The sequence below is a fragment of the Asterias rubens genome, chromosome 15, assembly GCF_902459465.1.
Source record: "Asterias rubens chromosome 15, eAstRub1.3, whole genome shotgun sequence".
In the NCBI taxonomy this organism is placed as follows: domain Eukaryota; kingdom Metazoa; phylum Echinodermata; class Asteroidea; order Forcipulatida; family Asteriidae; genus Asterias; species Asterias rubens.
In genome coordinates, this window is record NC_047076.1 from 1,395,331 (window position 1) to 1,409,523 (window position 14,193).

The 14,193-nt window shown below is 37.1% G+C and overlaps 1 protein-coding gene across 1 annotated transcript in view; it reads right to left on the reverse strand.

Annotated features, from left to right (window-relative positions):
- Window positions 1-6,809: 6,809 nt before the first annotated feature.
- The window catches only part of LOC117300202 (receptor-type tyrosine-protein phosphatase N2-like), a 68,947-nt gene continuing 61,563 nt past the window's right edge, over window positions 6,810-14,193 (reverse strand). Inside the window, exons 11-12 of the mRNA XM_033783926.1 lie at window positions 6,917-6,984; window positions 6,810-6,872 (exon numbers count right to left, since the gene is read on the reverse strand). Of these exons, the coding sequence (XP_033639817.1) occupies window positions 6,810-6,872; window positions 6,917-6,984 (131 nt within the window). The remainder of the gene's footprint in view (window positions 6,873-6,916; window positions 6,985-14,193) is intronic.

A 14,193-nucleotide genomic window follows, 5' to 3' on the forward strand; every position in this document is an offset into this window, starting at 1 on the left:
AGAGGAAAATGAGTGAGCCTCTTCAAGATGGCCTGCGAAAGTTTCATGAAGAAAACTCACGCTCAAACTGACACATCCCCGTCATTGATTATCTTACAATTTGCCAAATGGCAAACATATTTGTAAGGGCACTGGCCACATTTGTTGTGAATTGTCAAAGACCAGTATTCTCACTTTGTGTATCCCAACATATGCAGTAAAAAAACAAACCTGTACAATATCACAGGCATGTTACTCGGGTGGGATTCGAACCCACGACCCTTGCAATTCTGCCGGGCAACCTCGGTAGTCTAGTTGGTAAGACACTGCTCTAGAATTGCAAGGGTCGTGGGTTCGAATCCCACCCGAGTAACATGCCTGTGATATTTTTTCACAGGACTCGGGAAAGTACTGAGTATACAGTGCTAACACACATCGGTGTATGGGTAAAAACCAAAATTAATATTCTTTATCCCCGCTGCAAATTTAACATCTCTTATAAAACCTGTACAATGTTTTACACTATCAACAGCCCTCCTTTGCTCATTACCAAAAGTGAGTTGTTTTGCTAACATATATTTTGAGTGTTTACCAAACATGTCCAGTGCCTTTAAAGCTTCCTTGCCAGTAGAAACAATTAGCCAAGAATGACAAAATGTTCTCACCTACTCCCAACCATTTTAAATTCATGAGATATCTAGGCTGTGAACTTAAAACCAGACGGCACCTGTGTAGCTGCCAGCCCAGCGGAATTACAATGATAAATTACAAATGAGTGAAAGGCTGCGCCGACGAAGACCACCGGATCCTCACTTTAATTTGTTTGGCTTGGTTTTAGGAGTTTTAAATGTCCGGCGTCGTGTTACCATGTCGCTGCCTTTGACAACATGCAGCCTTGTAAGGATTAAAAAACGCAGTGCTAGCTCTCAGCACTTTCTCCAGGGGCATACTGACATGGTTAGATCCAAAACCATTTTTTTCCCTTTTTTTTTCTCCTTTTTAAGGACGGTCATAAGTTGTAATATTATTGTCTCGGGTTGCTTACTCCTTACACGTCCCTTGGGACACACTAGAAAGATATCGGACGGATACTTTTTCGGGATGAGGAACACAGTAACTATGGCAATGGGAATTTGACCCAATTCAGCGCACACCTTTTGTGTTGGACGAGTTTCAATTTGCACGTTTTGATTACAAGTTAAACTGTTTTCTTTTTTTCCACGACTATAAATCTTTTACACTCTTCGTCTTTTTTTCTCTCTTGGTGTATACTAGATAGTATTTCAAGAATTGCAATCCTATGCATTTTACAAATGCTAATTTAATTTAAAAAAAAAAAACAGCTTCCAGGAAATTGTTTCCCGAACGAAACCACCCTTTAACGTTGAATGTAGGCCAGAGTTGACCTCAAAAACAGACAGGTTTACAGTCGATAAATAAGGAGCTTCAAACCCGTGACATTTCAAAACAGACATTTGCCGTAAAATATTCAAAGAAGCTAAGAATGGTTCAAACAGGGGTGAATTCTGCATTGTGAATTTATAACATGCTATTCAGTAAGACCTAGAAATCAGAGTAATCAACTTGTCTGTAAATAATGTTCTGTTCACAGCTTAAGGGTAAATGTTTAAACCAGCTCATGAAACAATTGATGCACTAGCCAATCTTGCTGAGCAAAAACTATTTTGCTTAGTAACAATAAGTTAACAGACGCTATGCTATTTAGTATTTATGTACAGTTTAGTTTTTGTTAATGTCAGGTCAGGCCATTAACTATTTTTCAGCAACTAAACCATAGGTCCTTTAGGTTTGTAAGCATTTTGCAAAAGCTGTTTATATTTGCTTTTTTATATTTTCGGGATTGGTTTTTGATTATTAAGCAAACAATTTTATGAAGCTTAACTTTTTCCTTTAGCAGACCAATCAGACAAAACACATATCCACAAGCAGTTACCTCAATTCCATCAAATATTCACACAATTTTTCACGTCTACATGTGTGCACTTCAAATGTGCTCGTTTACCCCCCGCAGTTTCCTCGTTATACAATTATCACGTTGTCGTTTGAAACAGCATAAAATATTCTTGTCAGGTAGTGTTGAGTCGAAAACACCAGAGGCATAGAAGGCCAATACGACCTAGTTTTTTTTTTTTTTTTTGCGTTTCTCGCTCTTTCTCTTCGCTAGTATGCTGAGGGAGAAAGATAAATCCTCGATGGACTTTGTTTCATAGGTTTAAGGAGCGACGATGTTCTTTTGTCTGCCGTGCGAGCGTCAGGTCAACGCTCAAAGGAACCCCAATCAAAGTGAAAAAAAAAAACGAAAAAAAAAAAAAAACTGACGCATAAGAAAATTGGCAAATTTATGATTTGGCTTCATGCCCAGGACTTCAGTACAAAACTGCAGGGGTTCTCGGCTCAAGGGAAGAGCCGAATGCGAAAGCAAGGAATTCGAAATCAAGGGATACGTGATAAAAAAAAAATGCAAGAAGTATTGATTTGTATCTAGACTGGATTAGATGAATTGCAAGTATCCATTTCATTGTCGTACAAATAACACCTCGGGCTTCGTTGAATCCAAAATAGGAATGTTGCTGCAAAACACAGTTTGTGTTTTTGAAACAAAGATTGTGTAATCATGATTTAAGAGAAAATTTCTTTTCATAATTTCTCCCATACAAATTCAATTTTTTTTTTTTTCCTTTTTTTTTCCCCAGAAATTCACATTTAGGTAAATCTTCCTGATAAATTAAAATTCTAGAAGAATATCCTGGCAAATGTAAGACATATACAACAAAGGACTTCATTTCCATGGAAGTGATTTATTTTATCAATATAAAACATTCATAGTTTGATTACGTCCAACGAAACAATCTTGTATTAAATTTACCAAGATAAAAAACATTAAAATAAATAATGGGTCTTCGAAAATTATACCATACACATGTAACCGAGGTACGAAAACGAATTCTGAATCAATTTTATTTTGGAAAATTTAAAAGGTAAGAGATAAATGAAAGTTTCCAACGAAATTGTTCAGCATATGTCGAGGTAAAAAGAACATCTCAAATCAAATTTTCTTTTGACAGCGATGAAAAGGCAATCACGCAACCCGCATCCCCTTCAAATATAATTTGCCCGGAGAACACGACAGTTTGTGTGTCGGAGCAAAAAGGAACACCGGGGACACACAAAAACAAACTAGGTCAACTCCTCCCACCAGGGGAAAGAGAGATGGTTTTATATTGAAGAGACGGAACTCTACAAACGTAATTATCATTTTAATTCAAGTATGCTTTGGAATGTGATCTGGCAAGCAGCAGAGCATGAAGGGCATGTAATTACGGACTTTGGGAGAGGAGAAACCGCAACTTGAAAAGTTCAACATGATCCCCTCTTCCTTGCCCCGCCCCTAACAACCTGATGAAGATTCCCCAGGATGCCTTCAGGATACCTTCAGGGTGATTATACAGAGTCTTATATCTCACACAAGTACCTTCACATTTTTGTTACATTTTCCTTTAAATCTGATAGATAAAGATGATGTGCCTTACTATATTTTTAAAATCTAGTATTGAAAGATGGAATGATTTGTACGAATTGCTTGACTATTGCTAAGTGAATTTATCTGGTTAGTGACTATTAGCAGGGTGCTGATCATCTAAACAATTTTTCAACTGTCAAAGCTACACCGTACGCAGATATTCCTTTTTTGCGAGTAAAACTTTCTCTAATTTCATGTTTTGAAGTATCTTCATGTCAAAACAGAGTGAGGGTCAACGCTGTCAAAATGACTTAACTAGGATTTAAACATGAGGACTCAACTACTTTTAGTAACCCCTGGAGTTATAGAAAGTCAATGAGTTTGGGGCAGATATCCCCAACACTAGAGAAGTTTTTAAAGGACAGGTTTCTGGAAAATACAGGGGCCATTTATTTCACTAGACAGGAGGTCTGAATTTAAATCAAAATCTTAAATTTCTCATCACTGGTATAAAGAAATTGTCTCATAAAATTCAACTCCTTTTCAGAACATCTTAAGACAGACTCACTAAAAAAAATACAAATTGACTCCATCTGCTTTACCTAGTCAAGTGCGTGCACAAACAAATTATTGTTTTAAGCTGGCCTAAGCAAGGAGAAAAATCACCATTCAACCAATTGTTAAGAGCGCCAGGTGAATGCACGTAGGTAAACTCACAGTACACTACATCCCAAGAGATGCATCCGCTACATCTAAATGCATGTAGTTTTCCTTTTACTGAAAGCCTAGGTATCTAGGTAAGGCGCTTAAATATCTTGTGTAATGCCACAAATGGATCTACTTGGGGATAAGGTCATTCACAATGAGAAACAGGTGATGAAGATGAAGAGGTACGAGGAACGAGATGGAGATGGGTTTAGAAGAAGATGGAGGAGGATGGATGGAAGGAGTCAAGGAGGAGGGACAAGATGAGAGGAAAACAGGAGGAGAGAAGATGGAGGAATACGGATAAAGGAAAAGAAAGAAATGTGAAGATGGGGAAATTTAGAAAACTTGGAGACAAGCTAAGATCTCAAGAAACAAGATTAAGAAAGATGTGAGAGAAAACAGGAGGAAAAAGATGAAGTTATAAGGATGGAAGTGATGGGGAAATATAAAGATGGGGAAAATTTAGAAAACTGGGAGGAGAGACAAAGTAAGATCTCAAGATAGAAGATTAAGAACGATGTGAGATAAAACAGGAGGAAATGTGATGAAGGAATAAGGATGACAGTGGTGGGAAAAAGGGGGAAATAAAAAGATGGGGAAAAGGGAGAATTCTAAAGATGTCCATGCAGGAAGAATAATCCCTATAGGAACACACAATAAATGGTATCACTTCTCAGATTCAAATTTTGGGCAATGAAAAATTGTTATCTTTTAACATAAAATTACTTCAAAATGAAATGTTTCTCAAAATGCTTTATACTATCAAACTCTGCGGTGACCTCTAACTAAAGGTTTTTATTGCCATTAATTTGTCCTTCCCTTTAAGTCAGATTTCGTTCCTCATCTTACTGAAACAAGACCTCCATAATCCGTTCATTCCAGTAAGCTTCACAGAGATGAGGTTTTTTTATATACAGCGTCCCCCGCTATAATACTTTTGTTACTTTCTGAAACGATATCAACTTTATACAAAGACTATCGGATGACGGATCGCTCTGCCAGGATGACATACAAACTTCGAATGGACTTCTCTGAGATTACAAAACCTGAGGAATTTAATTCTACCTCCTTAACATCTGATCCTACTACGTATGGATATGTGTCTATGAACTTCTCCGAGGAAAGACAACCACAAAGAAAAAAAGACTTGCCATTTTTGCCTATTCAGGTAAATTTACATGTAAATTTTTTTTTTTTTTTTATTTTTTTTTTTTTTTTGCTTGTTTTTACTATGCACATATTGTTTTTATTCATTTTGATAACAATTGTGCATGTTTCATTAATTCTAAAAAAACATTGTAGCATTCCATTATTATTGTGACAGTGATGTAGTTTGGGGGAACCTTTCAATAAAGAGGTAACCTAAGTATTTCGGTTTTGAAAGTAACTATTTTAGCTTTCTCAGAAAATAAGATAAGATTGGGAAGATTGGCGACTGCTATGTATTCTGACACCCCTTCATGTTTGTTCCGACACCCCTATTTTCTGACAACTCTATGTTCCAAAAAAAAAAACTTGACAAGCTAGGGTTAGGGGAAAGAAAATATCCTACGCAAGTCCAAAAATGTTAAACCATAGGGATGTTGGAACATAGGGGGTGTCATTCAACTTGGAAGTCAGTCAACTCACTAACATCAGAAACTTGAAGCTGTACCATTACAATAACACAACAATTACATGACTTTGTACTTACGTATTTTGCATAGTTACATTACAAATCAGACCTTTCTAAGGTAAGAGGTTCTTAAACTAACTCAACAGCAGACTACAAAAACAACGAGATCTTTAAAAAAAACAAGATTTGTGCCAAAGCTGGCAAGATATCAAGCTCAAGATACCTGTAACAAGTATCAAAGTTTCTATGGTAACTATATAAAAAAAAAAACGCCGGTGAGGGAGAGTTTCGTCAGACAAGTCCAGACAAGTTCTGTTGAATCGGCCGGGAGGCAAGAAAACTCCGCGCAGGAGGAGAGTAACCGGACGAAAAATCTTGCCGAAAATATCTGGAAACATCTCCAAGGGACGGGTGGTGGGAGGTCAGATTTCTAGATGAAAATAAGCTCTGATTGGTCAGAGTCTTTTGCAGGGGGTTATACCGCAAATTTAAGTACAGTGGTCATCCTTAAGGAGTTGGTGGCAAGGGGCCATGATGGCTAAGTGGCCGTAATGGGCAAATGGATCTAATAAGACTGCTGACCTCTGTTGCTTGGCTCTCGTTGGCTACCTCCCTCCTACTATAAACCCATTAGGAGGTTGTCTCCTCACGGTCTATGGTGACCACAATATACAAAGAAACACTAAATAAGAGGCATGCTTGTCTTGCAGTCCACAAGAGGCGGCTAGATGATAAAATAAGAGGTCGCTTTTCGGCCACAAAATCAAGAAGTGATGAATACGTCTCGAACGTTCCATGAAAACAAACAGCTCAAAAGTTACATGTTAGATCATTTCTGAATAAATTTATCGCGTTTTTCCTATTTCAAAGTTTCAGAGGCATGCTATGTATGAAGTTAAATATAGTATGAACCATCTCAGGCTCTTTTTAGACTTTCATCCAATTTTGATGGCAAAGCTTTTCTCTGTACTTGCTTTTCTCAAAATGTAATTTTTCGAGTTAGGCCGTTTGTCGTGAAAGGGCCAATCAGCCCCAAAGCCGGCTGTAAGATGAAGATTCTCCGTCTAGGTCTGATATCCTGACTTCATCCTGAATAAAGTAAAAAGCACAAACAAGAAATAAAAGTCACCCACCTGTTTGCCGACCCCCGTCTCCGTAATGGTAACTCCCATCATATCTTCCAGGTCTGTCTGATGGGTGGCTGTAGAATAACACGAAGAGGAAAAAAAGAAGAAAAAAACGTGAACAGAAATACTAATCCGGAAATTGCTGCAGAATAGGTAATTCTCTGATTTTCATAAATTTGTATTCAGTTAATGTTGTTGAATTCCCATGGGCAGTTGGTAACATTTTCCAAACCTGTATTAGAAAAAAGAAAACATTGTACAGAAATACTAATCCGGAAATCTTCATGATGTTCACAAATATTTCAGTAAATGTTGTTTAATTCCCAAATGCAGTAATAATTTTTCTAAATCTGTATTTAAAAAAAAACTTGTACAGAAATACTATTTTGGAACTCTTCTGTTGTTCACAATTATTTCAGTAAATGTTGTTTAATTCCCAACTTTCCTTCGCCCTAAGGATCTGTGACTATTAATATAATCTGCCGAGATGGTTTAATAAACTGAGATTATAAAAAAGAAACATGTTTCGACATGTTATGGCAGCTTAACTTAAATGAATCAAGGCTTATCTCAAGAAAATGTATAAGTCTGTTATATGTGTCGAACAAAACAAAGTCAGGCACTTTTTCCAGTCCATCAATCAAGATTGTGAAAGTATCATACAGCTAAGTCTGGGATCGTATTCCTTGAAGACCTTCAATGACAATTTATTGAAATAAAAATTACAGCCTTATAAAAACAGCTTGATTCTATTGGACTGAGTACTGCTGCAAACTTGATTAAATTTGACTATTGCTTTGATCGGCTGCATATAATGCCACAGCACCTTGTAAACCATTACATGGTGCTATGTAAAATGAATAGGTCTCATAATTCAAACGTAGTCCCACATACCTTGCAGAAAAATACTGAATGTTAAAATGCCTTGAGCATCACTGAGTGACAGATATACACAAAGAAGAAGAAAACAAAAATGTGCGTCTTCTGCGCACCAAGAAAGCGTTATTCAGAAACACATGGCCGCATACTTGGGCCTTATTTGTTCTTAAAAGAAATTCACTCCACGCAATATATAAGAAGCCACTATTATTATTGTAACAAAGTCGAAGGGACTTGCCAAGTTACCTCAGTGTAACAGGAATATTGTTATAAGAGGACAGCAAAACAGAGAAACACAAAGCAGAAATGAGATTCAGGACTTCAGAATTTGCTCTTAATAAACATTGTATGTTTGTATACATGTATGTACAAGTACATTGTATCAAGCACATCAGAATAATCAGAGTGCACCATTCTGAGTGAGAATGTACCATATGGTGCTGGATTCTGTTAGAGTGAGGTGAGGAAGGATCAAAGTCAATCACTCAAGTTAAGGAGGTTGAAGCCAGATTGAAGAAGAATGCATCTTTAGACTATTTGTTTTTAAAGACAGTGGACAAACCTGTGAAAATTTGAACTTGATTGGTCTTCGGAGATGCGAGATAACTATGAAAGAAAAAAACACCCTTGTCACCAAAGTTGTGTCCTTTCAGATGCTTGATTTCGAGACCTCAATTTCAAAACTTGAGGTCTCGAAATCAAATTCGTTGAAAACTACTTGCTTGAAAACTACGTCAGAGCAAGCCGATTCTTACAATTCTTTATACTATCAACCTCTCCCCATTACTTGTTACCAAGTATGGTTTTATGCTGATAATTATTTTGGGTAGTGTCCACTGCCTTTAAGTTTTTTTATTATTTATTTATTTATTTACTTTTACTTGATATTTGAAATAACAAGTCACCCGAGGAATAGTCAGAGTTCTCTCCCAAGTGCTATGGCTGGTAGTTCAGTGTAGAAAAGCAATCCCTATTTAATATGAATTATTGACTGGTGAAAAGGCTGACGAACCAGTGAAATGACAAGCTAACTTGTCCTGCTAGCGATCCACTGAAATGATGAAACAGTTAAAGGCAAACCCTCGGCCTACACGTGACGAATGAGCAAAATGTTCCGCAAAATGAGCAAATCTATGTTTTTATTTTTATGTTGTTGTATTTTTTGTTTTAATTTTTTCTCAAATTTACATTAATTGTCTGGCAAGGGACTTGCTTTGGTTATTTAATGGAATTATATGCAAATTATTAGAAAGGGCGGGTACATTTTGCTTTCCATAATTTACAGAAATATTTCAAGAGTGCTTAGAGAGGATTACACAATAAAGTAGCTTCTCAGGGTTTTTTTTCTTCAAGCTTACAGTCAAATTTTCCCCCAAATTATTATCCCACAAGATTTTTCACCAACAAACTAAAGATATGTTTTTCCCCACATCCTCCAAACGTCCAACATTATTGTCGATAAAATTGAAAACGAGAGAAAAAATATTATTGAATAAAACCAAAAATTGAGTCAAGTGGAACTTTGGAGTGGAATCAGTAATGTTCACTCGATCCCACATCTCACAGTACGCCACATAATGAAAACCAAAAATTTCTATCTGCCGTAATTCTCAGAACCCAGCACCTGGGGATGGGAGCTAGGAAAACAAAACCATCAAGCCTACTACCCTGGTAGCGTCTACTGATATCTGGGGCATGGGAAACATGAGTAATATATGTTTATATATCAACATGCACCATCACATGGATGGTAAAGTGTGTAGTCGTTCGGCGGCTCACTGGGACCTGAAAGGCGAGAGGGGCGGGGTGAGATCGGGAACAACCAATCAGCTAGCTGGGACAACTCAAGCATCGCATTTCAGAATCCCTCATCAGTTTGAGCTTAGTTTAATCAACTAAAATGCTCTCAAGGTGAAGTTCCAGTTCAGGTTTATTTTTTATTTTTAACATCAGTGAAAATGCTTGTGCGCCTATCGGTCATATTTGGACAGTGTTGTCGGACTGGACTGTGATTTGTCAACAGAGGGGGCCATTCAAGTTTATAGACGGGAGTGGAGTATAGAAAGAACTGATTTACAATAATCTGAACTATTTATTATTAGTGTCACCACACAAAGAGAACATTAAATAACAAGTTTGATATTAAAGCAGTTATGTTACTGTTAAAATTGGTCTCATCTCTCATGAGTGAGTCTGTGCCAGAACTCACACTGTCTCATGAGCTATTTCATTTTGTCCATCGCTTTTTCTTTTTTTTCCCCCTTTTTTTCTAAAGCAAGTTGGCCCCAAACGAGGCTCAAAGCCACTCTTGGTATTAGGCTACAGGAAGAATACATGTTTGTGTGAAAAGAACTCAGGCGAGCTAAAGATAGGAATTGATATTCCTCTTAAAACAGTCCAGATTGTAGGATGGAGGGACTGCAGGACTTGCAATCACAAGGTTGTGTGTTCGAATCCCCAGCTAATTGTTGATTTCACAATGACTAGAATAAATATTGTCGTCTAGTTACTGAATCACAATTTCTTGATTTGTGCAATTCATAATCATAGACGTTAAACCAATGTTTGTACTATGAGAGAGATTGGTGGTTGCTAGCTTGGTGTTTATATCCCCTTGTGGGAGTTTGCCGAGTTCCCTTGATGGGAAGATCATCTGAACAAACAAACAAACAAACATGCACCAGGCAAGGAGTTTCAAAGAGTGGAACAAAGCTGTTGGAATGGCTCCTTGTTCTACATCTCAACAAACCAAGAGTGTATGGGTGAGAAGAAGCAGACAGTCTGGTTTCGCGTTCAAACGTTCTGAGAGGAGGAACTAGGTCAGACACAATGGTGGCACATGTACCATGAAGTGTCTCTAGAAAGGACAGAGGCTGGCCACAGACGTACGTCCGACACCCAAACAGTGCCCTCTACTGTCTGCCTTTCACAACGGAAGTCACAACGCGTCTTTAATCAACCAATAATAACAGATGGGACAGATGCATAAAGGCCCTTGCGGGAAAAACAGATCAAATTTCATCGGTCCGTCGCTGATACCACAAGATTTCTTACGACAGAAATAAAACCACTCTGCCCGAAGGATAAACCTGCGTCTTTAATAACAAGTCGGAAAAGTCTAACCTCAAAATTAAGTTTTTACGCAAACCGGTTTTGACCCGAGGCAAATATCACACTGCAAAGCAGAAAGTCACTGTGATTAGGAAAGTTTAGCTTAGCAGACTCAGATTACCAACTAAAAATAGAGTTTTGCGTGCACTGCTTATAGCTGGTTCCCTGCTAGTTCTTGCTTACTTAGTAAAATATGCCATAAAGATCTACAAAATCTTTCAACGGTGAACTATAATATTTATTATTTATAGCACTCCATATTATTTTTCTTCTTTGTCACTAATGTGGGAGAATGTTTTAACTGACTCCATTTTGTAAAATGGGAGGTTTTCTTTTCAATCCAAGCAAAAGAGTTTTCAGGTTAGAAAACTTAAATTTAACTTATCCAAAAATTTGGTATTGAGATTGAATTTACAATTCCCACAGATATCCCAATCAATTTATCTGTACTTTTTCAAATAATAAATATTATTATTTGGAGAACTTGGTTGTAAAATCAATGGAAGTAAACCATAATAGGTATAGTAATTCCCAGGGGTGGTTGATTTTGTAGCACCAATTTTTTCCTAGCATGCTAGCTCATAATCCCTGGAGTGCGTTTTGGCGACCCCAACCAAAGCCCAACCAACTCAACAAGTCGGTTACCGGTTGGTCTGAACAATATCGTCAACGCGCTCAACCGAAAACGCAAAAATGCTCAACCGATAACCAATGTTTCTGGTTGGGGTCGCCAAAACACTCTCCTGGAATGGTTTCATTATGCTTTAACGATACACGTAGCAGCACTAAATTTAGTCTGAGGTTTTTAGATATAGCATTCACTTGTGACCAAACAAGGCATGGTACCAGACATCATTCAAATCTTACACACAATGTATGGCTTAGGGGGGCCTATCAGAATAGTTACAGCACATAGCCTTTACTACTGTTGGCATTACAGGAAGGTACGATTTGTTCACCAAGCAGAAACACCTTGCTGACTTTCAACACAAGAGGGGGCTATCACAACTTAACAATCCCAAACTTTCCCTTCACATCTTCGGGTTGTTCAGTCCTTGTTTAAATTATCTTGCAATATTTACTTACTCTTATGTTCATAACTATTCGTTTGCATTCAATAAATAAACAATAAATGCTGTGCATATCAAGGAAGACGCAAACAACTATAATCTTTTATATTTTGAAAATAAAACCAATCTTTAGAGTTTTTTTTTTTTAAACTCTGTCAGTGCCAAGGTTGTAAATGTTTGATCTATGTACTCTGAAAGGGCCATTCTCTGACATGAACAATCCTTTATGCACTCCAAAGAATATTTTAGACCCAAACATGTTATCACAATGGCGCAATATCACTCAATACACACTATTGATATCGGGATGTACCAAGGCAACACAAACCAGCAAGATACATTTTTGTTTGGATTGGAAAGACTTGTTTGTTGAATTTCAAAACCTAAAAAAGCTAAGCATTTAAGGTTTAAAGGCAGTGTACAATATTGGTAATTACTCAAAATAATTATTTGCATAAAACCTTACTTGGTAAGGAGTAATGGGGAGAGGTTGATAGTATAAAACATTGTGAGAAAAGGCTCCCCTGAAGTAACGTAGTTTTCGAGAAAGAAGTAATTTTCCGCGAATTTAATTTTGAAACCTCAGATTTAGAATTTGAGGTCTCGAAATCAAGCACCTGAATGCACACAACTTCGTGTGACAAGGTTTTATTTTATTTTGTTATTATTTCACAACTTCAACGACCAATGGAGCTCAAATTTTCACAGGTTTGTTATTTTATGCATATGTTGAGATACAGCAAGTGAGAAGACTGGTCTTTGACAACTACCAATAGTGTGCACTGTCTTTAAGTGTGCTCCATGTTGTGCAATGGTTCAATATGGAGATTTTTAAAGCACACACAAAAAGTGGGTACTTAAAAGGTACTGTGGGTTAAAGACAAGTTTATGTAGAAATTAAACATGAAGGGTTTACTGAAACGAAATTCCATTTAATCAAAATAACAATAGTAATTTCAATATATTATTATGGAATAAATATTGTTGCCCATACCACCTGTGTGATTTAGTATGTCCCAGTCTGTGTACATTAATCTTCAAGTGTATATCACTGGTGCAGTGACATAACCCAATCAATTAGTGCACCTTCCTCCCTGCAGATACCCCCCCCCCAATGTAACCATCTTAAACTCAATTCAGTACCTCCATAAAATACAAAATTGTCTGCATCCTTTTTTTTCACCATCAAAACAGCTTCAGCTAAAACAAACTTGGTGATTTGTAAAAACGGTATCGAAATTTGTGAGATGAAATTAAACTATTGCAAGAATGTACATGTAGTCCGAGCATAGAAACCCTACATGTACTTCAAGATTTGCCCCAAATAAATACCCAAATATTAAGTTTGTTTGTCTAGCAAAATCACTGCATATGACCCATCACAAACACATCGCATCACATAATGTATTGGTTGATTAGATTTTTTTTCCCGCTGGTTTCTTCAGAAAAATTCTTAAAGGGTCATTTCACACGAGGCAATTAACAGGCAACCAGTTCCAGGAAGAAGAAAAGGCATTCACATGTCAATATTCAAATATCTTGCTCGTTGTTTGTAAGATATTGTTTTTTTGGTTTTTTTTATTGTTTGCTACCAAAGTAGTCTTTTAGCATGCACTGCAGTTGGTTGCCTCCAAGTTGCCTGGAGAAAATGCCTCGTGTGACAAGGCCTTAATACGAAAGGAAGGTCCATTATAAATTCATTAAATTTTATATTCAAAAATTAAATTTTGCAACCATCGGTCCATGCTGGGCTTTCTTAAATAATAATATCCACTTAATCTTTGCCTTTCCTTTTTAAAAGGAATTTATGTTTTAATAATGTCCAAGGTCACTGCGACGCTAATCAACAAGATACTAACGAAAAAATAATGAAAAAAAAACATCATAGGCATGACATAATCTTTTAGTTTGACCCAGGTTGGGTGTGGCAATCCTCTAATCAATGCTAATCACTGGGCGTTGGATCCCTACACATCTATTGAGAAGTATTGAACCAACAGAATACACACATTTTCCCACCAGTCTTTCCCATCGTACAGGTATTGATTCCCGGTCGTGAAATTCAACGCTTCGACCATAAACATGCTTTTAGATCACCTCATGATAACAGGTTATGAAACCTTCTGTTATGAGCTTTTTAAAGGCAGTGGACACTATTGGTAATTACTCAAAGTAATTGTTAGCATAAAACCTTACTTGGTAATGAGTAATGGGGAGAGGTTG